Source organism: Bombina bombina, chromosome 6, assembly GCF_027579735.1.
Source record: "Bombina bombina isolate aBomBom1 chromosome 6, aBomBom1.pri, whole genome shotgun sequence".
In the NCBI taxonomy this organism is placed as follows: Eukaryota; Metazoa; Chordata; class Amphibia; order Anura; family Bombinatoridae; genus Bombina; species Bombina bombina.
This window is the reverse complement of record NC_069504.1, coordinates 1059693297-1059716768: the sequence shown is the minus strand read 5'-3', so window position 1 is coordinate 1059716768 and position 23472 is coordinate 1059693297. Positions and strand designations below refer to the sequence as shown.

At 41.4% G+C, this 23472-nt stretch overlaps 1 protein-coding gene across 16 annotated transcripts in view; it reads left to right on the top strand.

Annotated features, from left to right (window-relative positions):
• The window catches only part of MICAL3 (microtubule associated monooxygenase, calponin and LIM domain containing 3), an 809998-nt gene that overhangs the window by 272751 nt on the left and 513775 nt on the right, over window positions 1-23472 (top strand). For all 16 annotated transcript variants that reach the window (XM_053718886.1, XM_053718885.1, XM_053718900.1 and 13 more), the window contains 2 exons: window positions 9248-9374; window positions 10611-10704. In XM_053718886.1, coding sequence (XP_053574861.1) covers window positions 9248-9374; window positions 10611-10704 — 221 coding nt within the window. The remainder of the gene's footprint in view (window positions 1-9247; window positions 9375-10610; window positions 10705-23472) is intronic.

The window sequence follows — 23472 nt, the reverse complement described above, 5'->3', positions numbered from 1 at the left end:
CTCTAGCAATGAGAGAGGTTTCTCGGATATTGGATTGGGCAGAGTCCCATAACTGTTCGCTCTCAGCAATCCACATTCCAGGTGTGGACAACTGGGAAGCGGATTATTATTATCAGTTATTTGTAGAGCACCAACAGATTCTGCAGCGCTATAAACAAAGGCTTAGTACAACAAAACAAATATAGGGATCAAATGGGTAGAGGGCCCTGCCAAGAGTTGCACTGCTGTAGTCAGCTCTTAAGAAGGTGATCTGCAAACAGCTGGACTCTTAGGCTTACATGCTAATGGGGTTCAGGGGATAGCGATGGAGGAGTGGAACTGGTATAAAGTAAGGTTAGTGTAGGTTGTTTGCATCCCTGAACAGTAGAGTCTTTAGAGAGCGCTTGAAGCTTTCAAAACTAGGGGAGAGTCTTGTGGAGCGAGGCAGAGAGTTCCACAAGATGGGAGCCAGTCTGTAAACGGGAGTGCGATGAGGTAACCAGAGAGGAGGAGAGTAGGAGGTCATGAGCAGAGCGAAGGGAACGGGAAGGAGAGTATCTGGAGACAAGGTCTGAGATATGGGGGGGGGGGGGCAGTGCAGTTGAGGGCTTTGTATGTCAGAGTGAAAATTTTGTGTTTGATCCTAGAGGCAAGAGGAAGCCAGTGAAGGGATTGGCAGAGAGGTTCAGCAGATGATGAGCGACGTGTAAGGAAGATGAGTCTGGCAGAGGCATTTGTTATGGATTGTAAGGGAGCTAGGCGGCAGGTGGGGATACCAGAGAGGACAGAGTTGCAGTAATCGAGGCGGGAAAGAATGAGAGAGTGGATTAAAATCTTAGTTGTGTCTTGTGTAAGGAAGTGTCGAAATTTTTTTATGTTTTTAAGGTGGAAGCGGCAGGCTTTAGCCAAGGACTGAATGTGAGGAGTGAAAGAAAGATCTGAGTCAAATGTGACCCCGAGACATCGGGCATGCGGGGTAGGGGTAATGATGGAGTTGTCGACAGTTATAGAGAGATTGGGGGTGGAGATTTGGAATAAGGGGGGAAAATGAGGAGCTCAGTTTTGGAGAGATTTAGCTTGAGGTAGTGCGAGGACATCCAGGAAGAGATGTGTGAGACAGTTAGTGACACGGGTTAGCAAGGAAGGAGATGGGTCTGGTGCAGAGAAGTAGATTTGGGTGTTGTCGGCATACAAATGATTTTGGAAACCGTGGGACTTTATTAGGGAACCTAGTGATGACATGTAGATTGAGAAGAGTAGGGGACCGAGGACAGAGCTTTGCGGTACTCCGACAGAAAGTGGTGACGGGGCAGAGGAGGCTACACTAAAGATACGGTTTGACAGGTAGGAAGAGAGCCATGAAAGGGCTGTGTCCTCCGGACAGATCAAGGAGGATGAGCAGAGAGAAGTGGCCTTTTGGTTTTGCTGTAAGTAGGTCGTTGGTAACCTTAACAATAGCTTTCTCTGTGGAGTGATGGGGACGAAATCCAGATTGCCATGGGTCAAGAAGGGAGTTTAACGTAAGGAAATGGGATAGGCGTGCATATACTAGTTTTTCGATAAGCTTTAAGGCTTGAGGGAGGAGGGAAATAGGGCTGTAGTTGGATGGGGAGGTAGGATCAAGGGAATGTTTTTTTGAGGATAGGTGTGACCGGTGCATGTTTCAGCGATGAGGGAATTATACCGGTGCTGAGGGAAAGGTTGAAAATGTGTGTAAGTATAGGGGTAAGGGTATCAGAGAGGGAGGGGAATAGCTGTGAGGGGATAGGGTCAAGGGGACAGGTAGTGAGTTGAGAGCGCAGTATAAGTCACGAAACATCTTCCTCAGTAACAGGGGAGAATGAGCTAAGTTTAAGGTTAGTGGGTTGTGGTTGAGTGAGAGCATTTGAGGGGGTGAGAGAATGGAATTATGTTGAGAGCCGATTTAATTTCTGATGGAGTCAATTTTGTTATTGAAGTGGCTGGCAAAGTCCTGAGCTGACAGAGAAGTTGTATTAGGAGGTGGGGGAGGGCGGAGGAGAGTATTGAAAGTGGAGAACAGACGTTTTGGGTTTGAAGAAAGATTAGAGATAAGAGTAAGAGATAAGTGTTGCTTATGGAGATTGAGGGCAGAATAGGAGGAGTTCAAGATGAATTTGTAATGAAGAAAATCAGCTGAACTCCGAGATTTTCTCAAGTGTTGCTCAGCAGTACGGGAACATCTGCATAGGTACCGTGTCAGAGGAGTATGCCAGGGCTGAGGATGAGTGTGTGATTTCCGAGCTATGGAAAGGGGTGAGATTGTCAAGGACAGATATAAGGGTGGAATTATAGTGGCAGATTGTTCAGGGCAGGAAAAGGATGAGAGGAGAGGTTTGAGGGAATTAGCAAGCTGTTGCTGATCTAATGACATAATGCTTCTGTGAAGTTTGGTGTGAGGAGGAGGAGGGAGAGTTGTAGGGAGGGATGATATGATATGTTGCAAGTAAGGAGATGGTCAGTAAGAGGAAAGGGGGAGTTTGTAAAGTTTGAGAGAGTACATCGATAGCTAAAGATCAGGTCAAGAGAGTGACCGTCTTTGTGAGTGGGAGAATCAGTCCATTGTGACAGACTGAAAAAGGAAGTGAGTTGCAGAAGTTGTTTTGCAGATGAGGCAGTTGGATTGTCAAGAGGGATGTTGAAGTCACCAAGAATGAGGGCAGGGGTGTAGGGGGAGACTTCAACATGGTTTGGGACCCCTCAATAGATAAGCGAGCCACTCTCACAACACATTCCGACAGAAACGTTTCATCCATTTCTAACGCCTTCCGGAAACTCATATATCAATATAACCTTTATGATGCATGGAGGTGCTTAACACCTTCGGAGAGGGACTTCACACATCACTCAAAAGCCCATAATTCGTACTCTCGACTGGACTATATCTTCTGTGATTCATGGTCCCTAGATCACCTAATCAACCCCAGTATCAGACCGTGCACTTGGCAGATCACGACATGGTATGTCTTGACTTCACCAAATTGCAATCCCTAACGAATAGACCCCCATGGAGACTCCCAGACCAATGGCTGACTGACACAGAACTCCCGGCACTTCAGGAGACAGTAAAGGAATTTCTCTCACACAATGACACAGGGAACACCGATGTAGTTATGATCTGGGCAGCTCTTAAAGCATACTTGCGGGGACATTTTATTAAAAAGACAGCATGGCTCCGTAAGGAGAGCAAACAGTCCTTAGCGAAACTATATGGAGACCTACGCACACTCGAACAGACGAATAAATCAAACCCTAACTCACAGTCAGCAACTCAAATAGGAATCATTAGGGAGGAAATATCCAAAAGAGACGTGCTGCGTGTCCAAGAAACACTACTTAAGCTCAAACAACTTTATTATTATAAAGGAAACAGAGCAGACAAACTTCTGGCAAACAAACTACGCAAACGTACCCAACAGAAAAGAATACCCCACATTTCTACACACAGCGGTATAGTGCACTCACCCAAGGACATAGGTGCTGCATTTGCAACCTACTACTCTTCCTTATACAACATTGAGGCCACGGAAGGGACAACCAAGTCTACCCATGGTGACATTCATAGATTCCTAGACAATCTACCCATACCCACGCTATCTGAGGAAGCAAGAACAGATATAGGGCAACAATTCACGTTAGCGGAGATTAAAACAGCCATAGATGAACTCACACCCCATAAGGCCCCGGGACCAGACGGGTTTACAGTAAAGTTTTACCGGACGCTTAACCCGATCATAGCCCCGATCCTTCTTCGGATGTTCAAAGGCGCGGCAGACAAAGGTTGCTTCTTAGCAGAATTCTTGGAGGCAAATATCACCACAATCCACAAAGAGGGTAAAGACCCACTATTGTGCTCTAGCTATAGACCCACTATTGTGCTCTAGCTATAGACCCATTTCGCTCATCAATGTCGATGCCAAGATTTACGCCAAAGTTTTAGCGAACAGATTAGGGAAACATCTGCCGACGCTCATACACCTAGACCAGGTGGATTTTGTCCAGGGCCGGCAGGGCACGGACAACACCCGGCGCTTACTGAATATTTTTTCAGAGGCAGCTGACATGGGGCTCCAGATGCTCACCCTGTCACTTGATGCCGAGAAGGCATTTGACAGGGTGAGGTGGGACTATTTATTTCAGACCCTGTCGATGTTTGGATTACCAGACCCCTACATTAAAGCGGTCAAAGCTCTATATTCGGCCCCCACAGCGGTCGTTCGAGGATTAGGTTTCTGCTCGCCTAAAATAACAATCTGCAATGGAACCAGGCAGGGCTGCCCTCTCTCCCCTCTCCTGTTTGTCCTTGCGATTGAACCCTTAGCCATAGCCATCAGGGAGGCGAGAGCGATCCGCGGTATCCAACTACACGATATCCCCCAGAAGCTGGCACTTTTTGCAGATGACCTTACGGTCTTCCTGACAGATCCCATTGACTCCCTCCCCCCATTAATGGAGCTTTTCAACCGATTCGGTGAGATTTCATACTATAAGTTAAACGTGACTAAGACGGAAGCGTATTCCATTAATATACCGCAAAGCGAGAAAGAAACCATTCAGCTTGCCTACTCCTTTAAGTGGTCCTCCAAAGGGATTCGCCACTTGGGAGTCTTCCTATCCCACACGAAAGCTACAGTGATAAAAGAGAACTTTGAGACGCTACTGGTAGCAGTCGCTTCAGATCTCCACTCTAAGAGATTCAGCGAGATATCCTGGCTCGGCAGGATAGCGGCCATCAAGATGATGGTGCTCCCTAAACTCACCTACCTGTTCCGCAGTATACCACTATCAGTTCCACACTTAGTAATTAAGAAGTTCCAGACCCTCTTTAATACATACACCTGGCACGATAAAAGGCCCCGGGTAGCAGCACACATCCTTCAACAGCCGTTGGAGAGAGGAGGCCTAGGTCTCCCCAACGTCAGAAAGTATCACGAAGCGGCAATGATCACGCATGCTACAGCCTGGGGAAAAGATCTCCCTCCGACGAGATGGAGAGAACTAGAGCAGGCCTCTTTAACCAGCATACATTTATTTAGAGGACCTGCTCTGGCTTCCTCCGCATTGGCGAACTAAGATACCTGTGGCAAATAGCATTGTGAAGGAATGCCAGGAGACCTGGCTTAAGTTAAGACATAATAAAACAGTTGCCCCGCACCCTTCACCGGTGCATTCTATAAGAGGCCTCCTGATAGGACTACCAAACACACATCTTAACGCTTGGACAGAATCGGATATAAATACACTAGAGGACTTTTACAGTAATGCACAGTTAAGACCACACCAAGACATGTTGAATCTCCCTACCCTGGCCCCCAAACTCCGGTTTGACCTCTTTAGACTGCGCACACTAATGAAATCTTGGGGCTTTTTAGAGGATTCCCTGAGAGACCTGACTACTTGGGAGATGAGGTGGAAGACTAACCTTCAGCAGTTTAAACCCCTCTCGACACACTACCACTGCCTTATACAGGAAACACCCCCCTCAAAAACAACCCACATCGAAACATGGGAGAGAGATTTGCAGTTAGCGTTCTCTTTAGATACTTGGAACAAAGCCATTAGCATAACAAAAACGGCAACCCACTGTGTGACCCTGTATGAACTATACTTTAAGGTAATCACCAGATGGCACCTAGTGCCTACAAAGTTACAGAAACTTTACCCTGAGCACTCGCCGCAGTGCTGGAGGGAATGTGGAGAACTGGGATCCCCCATACATATCTGGTGGACCTGCCCGAGACTAACGGACTACTGGCAGAAAGTGTGAAGGGTCTGTAAAGACTTAGGACTAACAACATCTTTACATCCGGCCCTGGCCATATTACATCTAGACATAGACAAAATTCCTAAAAACAAACAAAATTTACTGATATATGTCCTTATCTCTGCCAAGCTACTTATAGCCAGGAACTGGAAAAAGAGCCAACCCCCAAGGCTACAGAGTGTTCTTGATACCGTAAACTACATCAAAAACATGGAAAACTTTGTAGCTAGAGAACGGGGACAACTGAGCAACTACTGCATTACATGGGAACCCTGGGAAACTATGCAACACCGTCCAGTCCCTACCTAACTTTCTTTAGAACTCATGTTCCCGCCTTTTCCCTCTCCCTCTTCCATAATCTGCCCATTACCCTTCTATAGAAGTTAAGTTTAGACCACACTATCTAACATTTATCCTCTGAAATCCCCTAACTTAGACTAGTCCATTAAACGTTAAAAGCTCAAAGTTAAAAAAACAAAAAAAAAAACTTGAATATGAGACCTAACCTACGAGAAAACAGGTCATAGGCAGAGAGGGCCTGTGGGCCCCCCGAACTGATACGGTTAGGATTGTGCAACTTAAACTTGAGCTTAAATTCAACATAATTTCTTAAAACTATGTTTTGGAGTTACCACTATAGACTGGTTAGCTACCCTGAAGACCACTTCAATGCAGACCATTGTATTAAGACTCTATACTTTTGAAAGATCAATACATATTCATAAGTTACCTCTGTAAAAACGAGGACCTCCGTATAAGTGAAAATTTTGCATTCTCATTTATCGCCTATGCATCCAAAGTTCCCTTAACATCACTGTATTATTCATGTAAACCTAGATGTTTGTATGCTGTTTTCACTTTATTTGCGAAAGATTGTATATTACAACTATGTCCTCAATAAAAAGAATAAATATAAAAAATGAGGGCAGGGGTGTCTGAGGAAAGGAAATAAGGTAGCCAGGCAGCCAAGTGATCTAGAAAATGAGATGAGGAACAAGGGGGTCGGTATATTACTGCAACACTTACAGAGAGAGGGGAAAATAAGCGAATCATGTGGGTTTCGAATGAGGGAAATGTGAGTGAAGAGATGGGATGTATTTGTTGAAAGATGCAACGAGAGGAAAGTAAAATACCTACACCACCACCTTGTCTATTACCAGACCTAGGAGTGTGGCTGAAGTGGAGACCAACATGTGACAGAGCAGCAGTGGATGCTGTGTCTAGGGGAGAGAGCCAGGTTTCTGTTAGGGCCAGAAGGTTGAGGGAGCGGGAGATGAAGAGGTCATGTATAGAAGTGAGCTTGTTGCAAACAGAGCGAGAGTTCCAGAGTGCGCAAGTGAAAGGGGTAGTGGCTTTTGATGCAAGAGGAATGTGAGTAAGGATTGCAGAGTTTTGTTTTTGGAGTCTATGGGACGGTACACATGGATGTGCACGGCTAGGCAGTTGTTGGGGACCAGGATTAGGGGAGATGTCCCCAGCAGTAAGTAAAAGCAAGAGGGAGAGTGATATGAGATGAGTACAAAAGTAAGGTGAGTTTAAGAGAAATGGGTTAATGAACAGTGCAGGTGGAGAGGGAGGAGTAATTGAATAATGTAGTTTGTTATAGTGACAAGAGGTTGCAAAAATGATTGATTATATTGAGCATTTTGACAAAAGTGGGAACCAGTTAAACACATAAGACACAGGATTACAGTAGCAATTGCATAAGAAATCAAAAAGGTATATGAAACATATTACAAAAGTACTTGCCTTGTGTCTTGCCCCTTGCCCAATCCTTGTTGAAGACATTGGATAATAGTGCAACAAATGTAGGACTAAATTAACAAACTAAAATCATTTGCTCTATGTAAATATTCACATACCAAAATAGTTACAGGAGAGGAAAAAATCAGAGTGCAGTGAATGCTTTGCAGAATGACAGGGAATATAGTCACGTACCTGAAAGCAGAAGAGAGAGAATATGGTTAGCTTGATGTAGTGTGCATTTCTTCAGCAGATGTCAATAGGCAGCATGGTGTCTCAATTTCCTTAGCAGGCGATCCTTCTATCCAGGGGAATGGTCTCTCCATCCTGAGATGTTTGCGGAGATTTGTCTCAGATGGGGGATGCAGGAGATACACTTCATGGCGTCCAGACTCAATTGCAAGCTACCCAGATACGGGTCTCGGTCCAGGGATCCCCAGGCGAGCTGATAGATGCTTTAGCGGTGCCTTGGGGGTTCAACCTATTGTACATTTTTCCACCGTTGCTACTTGTACCTAGTGGCCCGTATCAAGCAGGAGCAATCTTCGGATATTCTGATTGCTCTGTCATGACAGCGGAGGACATGATTTGCGGATCTGGTGGAGATCGCAGGGATCTGTCGGTACAGGGTCTTTTTCAACATCAAAATCTAGATTCTCTGAGGCTGACTCTGTGGAGATTGAATGCTTAGTCTTGGTCAAGAGAGGATTTTCTGAGAGAGTGATTGATACTCTTGTTCAGGCCAGGAAGCTCGTCGTATCTATCACAAGGTGTGGAGGACTTGTCCTGGTGTGAGAAGCATGGATATCCTTGGCACAAGATTAAGGCAGCTACCTGGTCTTCCTTACATACTTTTACAAAAATTTTCAAATTTGACGTTTTTGTTTCGGTGGAAGCAGTTTTCGGGAGAGAGGTTTTACAGACTGTGGTGCCCTCAGATTAGGGTTCGCCTTCTTTTTGCCCTCCCGTTTTTCATTCAGTGTCCTCTAGAGCTTGGGTGTTTGTTCCCACAAGTAATAAATGAAGCCATGGACTCTCCTCCCCTTTAGATGTAAAACATAAATTATGCTTACCTGATAATTTTATTTCTATTGAGAGGAGGAGAGTACACGGCTCCCGCACGTTGCTCCGGTGGGCGGACCTTAATTTGTTTTTTTTGTTCTTCTGGCACCATTTATACCCTGATATTTCTCCTACTGTTCCTTGTTCCCTCGGCAGAATAACTTGTGGATGGGGGAGGTATTTAAGCCTTTGGCTGGGGTGTTTTTGCCTCCTCCTAGTGGCAAGTAATGAATGAAGCCGTGGTCTCTCCTCCACTCGATGTAAATAAAATGATCAGGTAAACAGAATTTGTTTTTGATTGTATTTAGTGGTATCGCTGTAGATACTCTTGCAACCAGAGAACAAGTGTTAAGAATATTTAGTCATGTGACATGGAGAATATATGGGGCATTTTAACTTTAGCCACTAGAGTTACATCATTTAGAATGTGGGAATATTGTTGTTGCCCTTTTGGTTTGGTAAATAATTATACGAATATTTAATTTGTAAACCTATTATCCATAAAGAGAGAGTGAGTTTATTTAATGCCTGAAATGTAAAGCAACATAACATATATGAGTTATTTATATTCCCCAAGGCACAGAAATTCTCTAAGGCTCAATAGATTTTATTTATTTATCATTTATTTTTTTGCTTTTTTAGCAAACTTATTAAAAAATTTTTTTTTTTTTTTAATTTCAGAGAGAGTATATACAGGCTGCTCCCGCAGACCACCCCTGAAAATGTGAGCAAAAACTTCAATCTGTACAGCATTGACCCTATGACACGTTACCCCAATGTCAACTTGCAGTTCCTGCGGCCTAGTCAGGTAAGGTCTTGGGATATGCCATAGGCATGGAATTAAAATGTTAAAGTAATGCTTCTTGTTAGTATTTAAAGAAATGGTTTTGAGACCATACATTGACATAGATAAAGTAAGTTCTCTCAACACCTGTTAAAGCATTATGAACTATTTTGCTTCATCAGTCTGATTAGTACACATACAATATGCATGGATTACAACAAATAAAAATGTGTAACAGATTTAAACTTTGCAAATTCTAGTGACAAAGTGGGTTAAATAATTTGCTAGCCAATTGAATTTATCTCAGAGGAGAGTTAAAGTCCATTAAAACCTCTATTTTATTTAAAACCCTTACAATTCAGCAAACATCCTGATACCCTGACCTACCACTTTTTCCAATGATGTTGCCTTTCAATTTAATTACAATGTACTGTGATGGCACCATTTACATATGGGCTCTGTACAAACGCATTGATTCTGAACAGAAACTAATGCAATTGCTTAAACAGTGAAGTCCCACAAACTGAATAAAAAGTAATAACAAATGTAGTGTAAAAACACTGTGTACAAATATTAATAAAGTATACAGTCCTTATGTTCAAACTTAATGGGGAAAGTAGTCTCTCTTTAAATGGATACTAAACCCAAATTAGGTCCAGCACCCTGGCTAGTGCTTGCTGATTGGTGGCTACATTTAGCCACCAATCCGCAATCGCAACCCAGGCGCTGAACTAAACATGGGCCGGCTCCCAAGCTTTGCATTCCTGCTTTTCAAGTAAAAATAGCAAGAAAACGAAGACAAATTTAAAATAGGAGTAAATTAGAGCAGGCAATTTTTCAGCAACTTTCTATCTGAATCATGAAAGACAAAATTTGTGTTTAGTATCCCTTTAAGTATGCTCTTCCTCCAGAATGACACTTTGTGGAGCTATAACTAAGCTCCTAGTATACTGGATTGCAATGAAATGTACTGATGAGTAAATTTAAAAAAAAAAACTTATGTCCCTTTAAATAATGTGACAATCGTTCACTTAAAATCTGCCGATTTTAATATGGCTGATATCTATTTACTGTGTTAATCTTTACTGTATTGCTGGGTATGTTTGACTTGCATCTTTTAGAATCTTTGAGATGTAGAAATATATTTTTTGGGTGATAATAAACAAAGACAGTGAAAGAAAAGAAAGATTTTTTTACCCCAAATGCATTTTTCATTAACCTTTTTTTTTGCTGGTTTATGATCTCTCCTTGACTGTCCAGGTCCGTCATTTGTACAATACCGGTGAGATGAAGGATTTGAACCTAGAGATAGGGAATCTAGTAAACAACAGGACACCAAAACTGGGGAGAAATGGTGAGTGCATTTGTGCTGTGGGATATTTCCTTTTCCCTGACTCATGTGTATAATGTTATGTATTTTAATTGTATTTTATTTATATTTCTGGGGGTGAGAAAGATTACTAGTTCCAGACCAAATCTAAGATACAAATGCTCCTTGTGTTTTGCCCAGAGCATAGTAAATATGCCTGTAAGCATAGACTTAGTCATAATTTATTGCCTGGTTATTGAGTTGGTGAAAAAATGTAATATTCATTAAAGGGCATTGTAATTTAACACAAAAAAATGCATATGAATGTACAGCAAAATGTGTAAGAACTGAAATGAGAAATATAGTTGCCACTTTGGTCACTGGTCAAGCTTCAGATTCAGCACAGGACAATTTTTCACTATTGTATAGCTAAAGTGCTATATCATTTGGTGGGGCTCCACAAATAAACGGCAAACAAGACAGCTGTATAGCTAGAATCACTGTTTAATAAACAAGACTGAACACAAACTGGCACATTCAAACAGTGTGTGCTGTGGGTGTACCCTGCTATCACTCAGCACTGTGTGCTGCAGCAAAATCGCCCTCTACTGGTTGCTTATATGAACTGCTACACACGCCAGCTTATGTATGGTCTGTATGTCCTCATTGGCTATAGCCAAGGGGACCAAGGTAACCATTTCAATTTGATAATAGAAGTAAATGGTATTTTTTTTTTTAATTTTATGCTCTATATCTGAATCATTAAAGTTTAATATTACTTTCATGTCTCCTTAAATGACCATTAAATAAAGTAGAATTGCATGATCACTAAATGCATAGTAAAAAGACAATGCAAAGGTCTGAATTTCAAATGAGTAATAGATTTCTTTCATGTAATTAGCAAGAGTCCATGAGCTAGTGACGTATGGGATATACATTCCTACCAGGAGGGGCAAAGTTTCCCAAACCTTAAAATGCCTATAAATACACCCCTCACCACACCCACAATTCAGTTTTACAAACTTTGCCTCCGATGGAGGTGGTGAAGTAAGTTTGTGCTAGATTCTACGTTGATATGCGCTCCGCAGCAAGTTGGAGCCCGGTTTTCCTCTCAGCGTGCAGTGAATGTCAGAGGGATGTGAGGAGAGTATTGCCTATTTGAATGCAGTGATCTCCTTCTACGGGGTCTATTTCATAGGTTCTCTGTTATCGGTCGTAGAGATTCATCTCTTACCTCCCTTTTCAGATCGACGATATACTCTTATATATACCATTACCTCTGCTGATTCTCGTTTCAGTACTGGTTTGGCTTTCTACAAACATGTAGATGAGTGTCCTGGGGTAAGTAAATCTTATTTTCTGTGACACTCTAAGCTATGGTTGGGCACTTTATTTATAAAGTTCTAAATATATGTATTCAAACATTTATTTGCCTTGACTCAGAATGTTCAACATTCCTTATTTTTCAGACAGTCAGTTTCATATTTGGGATAAATGCATTTGTTTCAATCATTTTTTCTTACCTTAAAAAATTTGACTTTTTCCCTGTGGGCTGTTAGGCTCGCGGGGGCAGAAAATGCTTCATTTTATTGCGTCATTCTTGGCGCGGACTTTTTTGGCGCAAATTTTTTTTTTTCTGTTTCCGGCGTCATACGTGTCGCCGGAAGTTGCGTCTTTTTTTGACGTTTTTTTGCGTCAAAAATGTCGGCGTTCCGGATGTGGCGTCATTTTTGGCGCCAAAAGCATTTAGGCGCCAAATAATGTGGGCGTCTTTTTTGGCGCTAAAAAATATGGGCGTCATTTTTGTCTCCACATTATTTAAGTCTCATTATTTATTGCTTCTGGTTGCTAGAAGCTTGTTCACTGGCATTTTTTTCCCATTCCTGAAACTGTCATTTAAGGAATTTGATCAATTTTGCTTTATATGTTGTTTTTTTCTTTTACATATTGCAAGATGTTCCACGTTGCAACTGAGTCAGAAGATACTTCAGGAAAATCACTGCACAGTGCTGGAGCTACCAAGCTAAGTGTATCTGCTATAAACTTTTGGTATCTGTTTCTCCAGCTGTTATTTGTATTGCATGTCATGTCAAACTTATTAATGCAGATAAAATTTCCTTTAGTACTGTTACATTACCTGTTGCTGTTCCGTCAACATCTAATTTTCAGAGTGTTCCTGATAACATAAGAGATTTTATTTTTTAAATCCATTAAGAAGGCTATGTCTGTTATTTCTCCTTCTAGTATACATAAAAGTCTTTTAAAACTTCTCTTTTTTCAGATGAATTTTTAAATGAACATCATCATTCTGATACTGATAATGGTTCTTCTGGTTCAGAGGTTTCTGTCTCAGAGGTTGATGCTGATAAATCTTTGTATTTGTTCAAGATGGAATTTATTCATTCTTTACTTAAAGAAGTGTTATTTGCATTAGAAATAGAGGATTCTGGTCCTCTTGATACTAAATGTAAACGTTTAAATAAGGTTTTTAAATCTCCTGTAGTTATTCCAGAAGTGTTTTATCTCCCTGATGCTATTTCTGAAGTAATTTCCAGGGAATGGAATAATTTGGGTAATTTATTTACTCCTTCTAGACGTTTAAGCAAATTATATCCTGTGGCATCTGACAGATTAGAGTTTTTTGGGACAAAAATCCCTAAGGTTATGGGGCTGTCTCTACTCCTGCTATTCCTACGGCAGATAGTACTTCATTTAAGGATCCTTTAGATAGGAAAATTGAATCCTTTCTAAGAAAAGCTTACTTATGTTCAGGTAATCTTCTTAGACCTGCTATATTTTTAGCGGATGTTGCTGCAGCTTCAACTTTTTGGTTAGAAGCTTTAGCGCAACAAGTAACAGATCATAATTTTATAGCATTATTATTATTCTATAACATGCTAATAATTTTATTGGTGATACCATCTTTTGATATCATTAGAGTTGATGTCAGGTATATGTCTCTAGCTATTTTAGCTAGAAAAGCTTTATGGATTAAACTTGGAATGCTGACATGTCTTCTAAGTCAACTTTGCTTTCCCTTTCTTTCCAGGGTAAATAATCATTTTCGTTCCTTTCCTCACAACAAGGAACAAAAGCCTGATCCTTCATCCTCAGGAGCGGTATCAGTTTGGAAACTATTTCCAGTTTGGAATATATCCAAGCCTTATAGAAACCTATAGCCAGCTCCTAAGTACCTATGAAGGTGCGGCCCTTATTCCAGCTCAGCTGGTATGGGGCAGATTACGTTTTCTTCAAAGAAATTTGGATCAATTCCGTTCTTAATCTCTGGTTTCAGAAACATTGTTTCAGAAAGGTACAGAATTGGCTTCAAGTTAAGGCCTCCTGCTAAGAGATTCTTTTCTTTCCCGTGTCCCAGTTAACACAGCAAAGGCTCAGCATTTCTGAAATGTGTTTCAGATCTAGAGTTGGCTGGAGTATTTATGCCAGTTCCAGTTCTGGAACAGGGGCTGGGGTTTTATTTTATCTCTTCATTGTACCAAAGAAGGTCAATTCCTTCAGACCAGTTCCGGATCTATCATTATTGAATCGTTATGTTAGGATACCAACATTCAAGATGGTTACTGTAGGACTATCCTGCCTTTTGTTTAGCAAGGGCATTATATGTCTACAATAGATTTACAGGATGTGTATCTGCATATTCCGATTCATCCAGATCACTTTTAGTGTCTGAGATTCTCTTTTTAGACAAGCATTACCAGTTTTGTGGCTCTACCGTTTGGCCTAGCCTCAGTTCCAAGAATTTTTTTCAAAGGTTCTCGGTGCCCTTCTTTCTGTAATCAGAGAATAGGGTTTTGGTATTTCCTTATTTGGACGATATCTTGGTACTTGCTCAGTCTTCTCATTTTCGAAGAATCTCATACGTATCGACTTGTGTTGTTTCTTCAAGTTCATGGTTGGAGGATCAATTTACCAATCAGTTCATTGATTCCTCAGACAAGGGTAACCTTTTTAGGTTTCTAGATAAATTCAGTGTCTATGACTCTGTCCTTGTCAGACAAGAGAAGTTTAACATTGATATCAGCTTGTCAAAACCTTCAGTCACAATCATTCCCTTTGGTAGCCTTATGCATGGAAATGTTGGGTCTTAGGACTGCTGCATCAGATGCGATCTCCTTTGCTCGTTTTCACATGCGACCTCTTCAGCTCTGTATGCTGAACCAATGGTGCAGGGATTACTCAAAGATATCTCAATTAATAGCTTTAAACCGATTTTACGACACTCTCTGACATGGTGGACAGATCACCATCGTTTAGTTCAGGGGGCTTCTTTGTTCTTCCGACCTGGACTATAATCTCAACAGATGCAAGTCTTACAGGTTGGGGAGCTGTGTGGGGGTATCTGACGGCACAAGGGGTTTGGGAATCTCAGGAGGTGAGATTTCCGATCAATATTTTGGAACTCCGTGCAATTTTCAGAGCTCTTCAGTCTTGGCCTCTTCTGAAGAGAGAGTTGTTCATTTGTTTTCAGATAGACAATGTCACAACTGTGGCATACATCAATCATCAAGGAGGGACTCACAGTCCTCTGGCTATGAAAGAAGTATCTCGAATTTTTGGTTTGGGCGGAATCCAGCTCCTGTCTAATCTCTGCGGTTCATATCCCAGGTATGGACAATTGGAAGGCGGATTATCTCAGTCGCCAAACGTTGCATCCGGGCGAATGGTCTCTTCACCCAGAGGTATTTCTTCAGATTGTTCAAATGTGGGAACTTCCAGAAATAGATCTGATGGCTTCTCATCTAAACAAGAAACTTCCCAGGTATCTGTCCAGATCCCGGGATCCTCAGGCGGAGGCAGTGGATGCATTATCACTTCCTTGGAAGTATCATCCTGCCTATATCTTTCCGCCTCTAGTTCTTCTTCCAAGAGTAATCTCCAAGATTCTGAAGGAATGCTCGTTTGTTCTGCTGGTAGCTCCGGCATGGCCTCACAGGTTTTGGTATGCGGATCTTGTCCGGATGGCCTCTTGCCAACGGTGGACTCTTCCGTTAAGACCAGACCTTCTGTCTCAAGGTCCTTTTTTCCATCAGGATCTGAAATCCTTAAATTTAAAGGTATGGAGATTGAACGCTTGATTCTTGGTCAAAGAGGTTTCTCTGACTCTGTGATTAATACTATGTTACAGGCTCGTAAATCTGTATCCAGAGAGATATATTATAGAGTCTGGAAGACTTATATTTCTTGGTGTCTTTCTCATCATTTTTCTTGGCATTCTTTTAGAATACCGAGAATATTACAGTTTCTTCAGGATGGTTTAGATAAGGGTTTGTCCGCAAGTTCCTTGAAAGGTCAAATCTCTGCGCTTTCTGTTCTTTTTCACAGAAAGATTGCTATTCTTCCTGATATTCATTGTTTTGTACAAGCTTTGGTTCCTATAAAGCCTGTCATTAAGTCAATTTCTCCTCCTTGGAGTTTGAATTTGGTTCTGGGGGCTCTTCAAGCTCCTCCATTTGAACCTATGCATTCATTGGATATTAAATTACTTTCTGGGAAAGTTTTGTTCCTTTTGGCCATCTCTTCTGCCAGAAGAGTTTCTGAATTATCTGCTCTTTCTTGTGAGTCTCCTTTTCTGATTTTTCATCAGGATAAGGCGGTGTTGCGAACTTCTTTTGAATTTTTACCTAAGTTGTGAATTCCAACAACATTAGTAGAGACATTGTGGTTCCTTCATTATGTCCTAATCCTAAGAATTCTAAGGAGAAATCGTTGCATTCTTTGGATGTTATTAGAGCTTTGAAATATTATGTTGAAGCTACTAAGTCTTTCCGAAAGACTTCTAGTTTATTTGTTATCTTTTCCGGTTTTAGAAAGGCCAGAAAACTTCTGCCATTTCTTTGGCATCTTGGTTGAAATCTTTAATTCTTGCCTATGTTGAGTCGGGTAAGACTCCGCCTCATAGGATTACAGCTCATTCTACTAGGTCAGTTTCTACTTCCTGGGCGTTTAGGAATGAAGCTTCGGTTGATCAGATTTGCAAAGCGGCAACTTGGTCCTCTTTGCATACTTTTACCAAATTCTACCATTTTGTTGTATTTTCTTCTTCTGAAGCAGTTTTTGGTAGAAAAGTACTTCAGGCAGCGGTTTCAGTTTGAATCTTCTGCTTATGTTTTTCATTAAACTTTATTTTGGGTGTGGATTATTTTCAGCAGGAATTGGCTGTCTTTATTTTATCCCTCCCTCTCTAGTGACTCTTGTGTGGAAAGATCCACATCTTGGGTAGTCATTATCCCATACGTCACTAGCTCATGGACTCTTGCTAATTACATGAAAGAAAACATAATTTATGTAAGAACTTACCTGATAAATTCATTTCTTTCATATTAGCAAGAGTCCATGAGGCCCGCCCTTTTTTGTGGTGGTTATGATTTTTTTGTATAAAGCACAATTATTCCAATTCCTTATTTTATATGCTTTCGCACTTTTTTCTTATCACCCCACTTCTTGGCTATTCGTTAAACTGAATTGTGGGTGTGGTGAGGGGTGTATTTATAGGCATTTTAAGGTTTGGGAAACTTTGCCCCTCCTGGTAGGAATGTATATCCCATACGTCACTAGCTCATGGACTCTTGCTAATATGAAAGAAATGAATTTATCAGGTAAGTTCTTACATAAATTATGTTTTTTCTGACAAATTTCAAAGTTCAATTTGCCTTCATCATGTGACAACCATCAACCAGTCACAAAATGCATATTCATGTATACCGAGTTCTTGCACATGCTAAGTAGGACCTTGTGCCTCAGAGTGTATATAAAAAGATTGTGCACATTGTGATAATGGAAGTGAATTGGAAAGTTGTTTAAAATTGTCTTTAGTTGTTGTTGTTAAAAGGGACAGTTTCCTCAAAAATTGTCTCCCCTTTAATTTGTTCCCAATGATCCACTTCAACTGCTGGAGTCTATTAAATTGTTTACAAGTATTTTCTTTACCCTTATATTGGCATTGTAAATAGTTTATTTAGCCTGTGGTATCCCCACCTATTCAGAAAGTTTCTCACCTTAGGTCCAAGCTATAGATAAGCTGTGTAGAATAAATTACACTCCCACTGGGGTATAGAAGAGATAAGGTAATAAAATGTTTATTTCTCCAACATTGGTGTGTCCGGTCCACGGCGTCATCCTTACTTGTGGGAATATTCTCTTCCCCAACAGGAAATGGCAAAGAGCACAGCAAAAGCTGCCCATATAGCCCCTCCTCTGGCTCCGCCCCCCAGCCATTCTCTTTGCCGCTCTGAACAAGTAGCATCTCCACGGAGATGGTGAAGAGTATGTGGTGTTAGTTGTAGTTTTTTATTCTTCTATCAAGAGTTTATTTTAAAATAGTGCCGGTTTGTCCAACAGAAAAGGATGAAGATTTCTGTTTAAAAGAGGAGTATTATTTTAGCAGCAGTAACTAAAATCAATTGCTGTTCCCACGCAGGACTGTTGAGCCCAGAGAACTTCAGTTGGGGGGAACAGTTTGCAGACTTTTCTGCTCAAGGTATGACTAGTCCATTTTCTAACAAGACTTAGTAATGCTAGAAGACTGTCATTTTCCCTCTTTGGGATCGGTAAGCCATTTTCTTAGACTCATAACAGAATGAAGGCTTATTAATGGGCTATATACTGGTTGACACTATTGTGGGCTAAATCGATTGCTTTATTTGATATTTATATGTGGTTTGAAGTGTTTTAAAACTTGAGAATAATTTGGTAACGTTTTTAAGTGCCAGGCAGTCGTTTAAGTGCCAGGCAGTCGTTTAGACACCTTTCCCAGTCAGGAAGGGCCTTTCACTCTAGTAGGCAGAGCCTCATTTTCGCGCCTTAATTGCGCAGTTTCTTTTGTATGCAGTGCATGCAGCTTCATGTGAGAGTGTCTGGTGGCCATTAAAAAAGTTCCTGGAAGGCTTATTTCTGTGGCGAATAACCCCCAAGGACAGGTGAAGCCGCAGCAAACGCTGTGGCTGGGACTGTAGTGGGTTTAAAATTATTTGATAAAACAGCTCCGGTTTCCTTATTTAAGGGGTTACAAACTTGAAAATTGGGGTGCAATACTTTTAAAGCATTAAGGCACTAGGGTGTAAATTTGGTAAAGATCGGATATTTCCTTCATAGTTTTTCACACATTCAGAAATAAAGTGTGCTCTGTTTAACATTTAAAGAGACAGTAACGGTTTTGTTTAAAAACGGTTTTATTGCATTAATAGCCTGTATAAGCCTGTCTAACATGTCTGTACCTTCAGATAGAACATGTTCTGTATGTATGGAGGCCAAGGTGGTCCCCCCTTCAAATGTATGTGATAATTGTGCCATGGCGTCCAGACAAAGTAAGGACAGTACTGTCACATTTAATAAGGTTGCCCAAGATGATTCCTAAAATGAAGGTAGTGGGGGTAGTTCACCATCCTCTCCTTCTGTGTCAATACCAGTTATGCCCGTGCAGGCGACTCCTAGTACATCTAGCGCGCCAATGCTTGTTACTATGCAACAATTAACGGCAGTAATGGATAATTCTATAGCTAATATTTTATCCAAAATGCCAGCATTTCAAAGAAAGCGTGATTGCTCAGTTTTAAATACAGTAGAGCAAGAGTGCGCTGACGATTTATCTGTCATACCCTCACACCAGTCAGAATTGGCAGTGAGGGAGGGTTTGTCGGACGGAGAAATTTCTGATTCAGGAAGAGTTTCTCAACAGGCAGAACCTGATGTTGTGACGTTTAAATTTAAATTTAAGTTAGAGCATCTCCGCGCCTTACTTAAGGAGGTACTAACTACTCTGGATGATTGTGACTCTTTGGTCATTCCAGAAAAATTGTGCAAAATGGACAAATTCTTAGAGGTCCCTGTGCACCCTGATGCCTTTCCGATACCTAAAAGGGTGGCGGACATAGTGACTAAGGAGTGGGAGAAACCAGGCATACCTTTTGTCCCACCTCCTATATTTAAGAAAATTTTCCCCATGGTCGACCCAAGGAAGGATGCATGGCAAACAGTCCCTAAGGTTGAGGGGGCAGTTTCTACGCTAGCCAAACGCACAACTATTCCCATTGAGGACAATTGTGCTTTCAAAGATCCTATGGATAAAAAATTGGAGGGTTTGCTTAAAAAGATTTTTGTTCAGCAAGGTTTCCTCCTCCAACCAATTTCGTGCATTATTCCTGTCACTACGGCGGCGTGTTTTAGGTTCGATGAACTAGAAAAGTCGCTCAATAAGGAGACTCCATATGAGGAAGTCATGGACAGAATTCACGCACTTAAGTTAGCTAATTCCTTTATTTTAGATGCCGCTTTGCAATTGGCGAGGTTAGCGGCGAAAAATTTGGGGTTTGCAATTGTGGCGCGCAGAGCGCTCTGGCTAAAATCTTGGTCGGCGGATGTATCTTCCAAGACAAAATTGCTTAATATTCCTTTCAAAGGTAAGACCCTTTTTGGGCCAGAATTGAAGGAGATTATTTCAGACATCACTGGGGGAAAGGGCCATGCCCTCCCACAGGATAGGCCTTTTAAGGCTAAGAATAAGTCCAATTTTCGTTCCTTTCGTAACTTTTTTCTTATCACCCCACTTCTTGGCTATTCGTTAAACTGAATTGTGGGTGTGGTGAGGGGTGTATTTATAGGCATTTTAAGGTTTGGGAAACTTTGCCCCTCCTGGTAGGAATGTATATCCCATACGTCACTAGCTCATGGACTCTTGCTAATATGAAAGAAATGAATTTATCAGGTAAGTTCTTACATAAATTATGTTTTTTCTGACAAATTTCAAAGTTCAATTTGCCTTCATCATGTGACAACCATCAACCAGTCACAAAATGCATATTCATGTATACCGAGTTCTTGCACATGCTAAGTAGGACCTTGTGCCTCAGAGTGTATATAAAAAGATTGTGCACATTGTGATAATGGAAGTGAATTGGAAAGTTGTTTAAAATTGTCTTTAGTTGTTGTTGTTAAAAGGGACAGTTTCCTCAAAAATTGTCTCCCCTTTAATTTGTTCCCAATGATCCACTTCAACTGCTGGAGTCTATTAAATTGTTTACAAGTATTTTCTTTACCCTTATATTGGCATTGTAAATAGTTTATTTAGCCTGTGGTATCCCCACCTATTCAGAAAGTTTCTCACCTTAGGTCCAAGCTATAGATAAGCTGTGTAGAATAAATTACACTCCCACTGGGGTATAGAAGAGATAAGGTAATAAAATGTTTATTTCTCCAACATTGGTGTGTCCGGTCCACGGCGTCATCCTTACTTGTGGGAATATTCTCTTCCCCAACAGGAAATGGCAAAGAGCACAGCAAAAGCTGCCCATATAGCCCCTCCTCTGGCTCCGCCCCCCAGCCATTCTCTTTGCCGCTCTGAACAAGTAGCATCTCCACGGAGATGGTGAAGAGTATGTGGTGTTAGTTGTAGTTTTTTATTCTTCTATCAAGAGTTTATTTTAAAATAGTGCCGGTTTGTCCAACAGAAAAGGATGAAGATTTCTGTTTAAAAGAGGAGTATTATTTTAGCAGCAGTAGCTAAAATCAATTGCTGTTCCCACGCAGGACTGTTGAGCCCAGAGAACTTCAGTTGGGGGGAACAGTTTGCAGACTTTTCTGCTCAAGGTATGACTAGTCCATTTTCTAACAAGACTTAGTAATGCTAGAAGACTGTCATTTTCCCTCTTTGGGATCGGTAAGCCATTTTCTTAGACTCATAACAGAATGAAGGCTTATTAATGGGCTATATACTGGTTGACACTATTGTGGGCTAAATCGATTGCTTTATTTGATATTTATATGTGGTTTGAAGTGTTTTAAAACTTGAGAATAATTTGGTAACGTTTTTAAGTGCCAGGCAGTCGTTTAGACACCTTTCCCAGTCAGGAAGGGCCTTTCACTCTAGTAGGCAGAGCCTCATTTTCGCGCCTTAATTGCGCAGTTTCTTTTGTATGCAGTGCATGCAGCTTCATGTGAGAGTGTCTGGTGGCCATTAAAAAAGTTCCTGGAAGGCTTATTTCTGTGGCGAATAACCCCCAAGGACAGGTGAAGCCGCAGCAAACGCTGTGGCTGGGACTGTAGTGGGTTTAAAATTATTTGATAAAACAGCTCCGGTTTCCATATTTAAGGGGTTACAAACTTGAAAATTGGGGTGCAATACTTTTAAAGCATTAAGGCACTAGGGTGTAAATTTGGTAAAGATCGGATATTTCCTTCATAGTTTTTCACACATTCAGAAATAAAGTGTGCTCTGTTTAACATTTAAAGAGACAGTAACGGTTTTGTTTAAAAACGGTTTTATTGCATTAATAGCCTGTATAAGCCTGTCTAACATGTCTGTACCTTCAGATAGAACATGTTCTGTATGTATGGAGGCCAAGGTGGTCCCCCCTTCAAATGTATGTGATAATTGTGCCATGGCGTCCAGACAAAGTAAGGACAGTACTGTCACATTTAATAAGGTTGCCCAAGATGATTCCTAAAATGAAGGTAGTGGGGGTAGTTCACCATCCTCTCCTTCTGTGTCAATACCAGTTATGCCCGTGCAGGCGACTCCTAGTACATCTAGCGCGCCAATGCTTGTTACTATGCAACAATTAACGGCAGTAATGGATAATTCTATAGCTAATATTTTATCCAAAATGCCAGCATTTCAAAGAAAGCGTGATTGCTCAGTTTTAAATACAGTAGAGCAAGAGTGCGCTGACGATTTATCTGTCATACCCTCACACCAGTCAGAATTGGCAGTGAGGGAGGGTTTGTCGGACGGAGAAATTTCTGATTCAGGAAGAGTTTCTCAACAGGCAGAACCTGATGTTGTGACGTTTAAATTTAAATTTAAGTTAGAGCATCTCCGCGCCTTACTTAAGGAGGTACTAACTACTCTGGATGATTGTGACTCTTTGGTCATTCCAGAAAAATTGTGCAAAATGGACAAATTCTTAGAGGTCCCTGTGCACCCTGATGCCTTTCCGATACCTAAAAGGGTGGCGGACATAGTGACTAAGGAGTGGGAGAAACCAGGCATACCTTTTGTCCCACCTCCTATATTTAAGAAAATTTTCCCCATGGTCGACCCAAGGAAGGATGCATGGCAAACAGTCCCTAAGGTTGAGGGGGCAGTTTCTACGCTAGCCAAACGCACAACTATTCCCATTGAGGACAATTGTGCTTTCAAAGATCCTATGGATAAAAAATTGGAGGGTTTGCTTAAAAAGATTTTTGTTCAGCAAGGTTTCCTCCTCCAACCAATTTCGTGCATTATTCCTGTCACTACGGCGGCGTGTTTTTGGTTCGATGAACTAGAAAAGTCGCTCAATAAGGAGACTCCATATGAGGAAGTCATGGACAGAATTCACGCACTTAAGTTAGCTAATTCCTTTATTTTAGATGCCGCTTTGCAATTGGCGAGGTTAGCGGCGAAAAATTTGGGGTTTGCAATTGTGGCGCGCAGAGCGCTCTGGCTAAAATCTTGGTCGGCGGATGTATCTTCCAAGACAAAATTGCTTAATATTCCTTTCAAAGGTAAGACCCTTTTTGGGCCAGAATTGAAGGAGATTATTTCAGACATCACTGGGGGAAAGGGCCATGCCCTCCCACAGGATAGGCCTTTTAAGGCTAAGAATAAGTCCAATTTTCGTTCCTTTCGTAACTTCAGGAACGGACCGTCTCCTAACTCTGCAGCCTCTAGACAAGAGGGTAACGCTTCCCAGGCTAAGCCAGCTTGGAAACCAATGCAAGGCTGGAACAAGGGTAAACAGGCCAATAAGCCTGCTGCTGCTACCAAGACAGCATGAAGGGGTAGCCCCCGAACCGGGACCGGATCTAGTAGGGGGC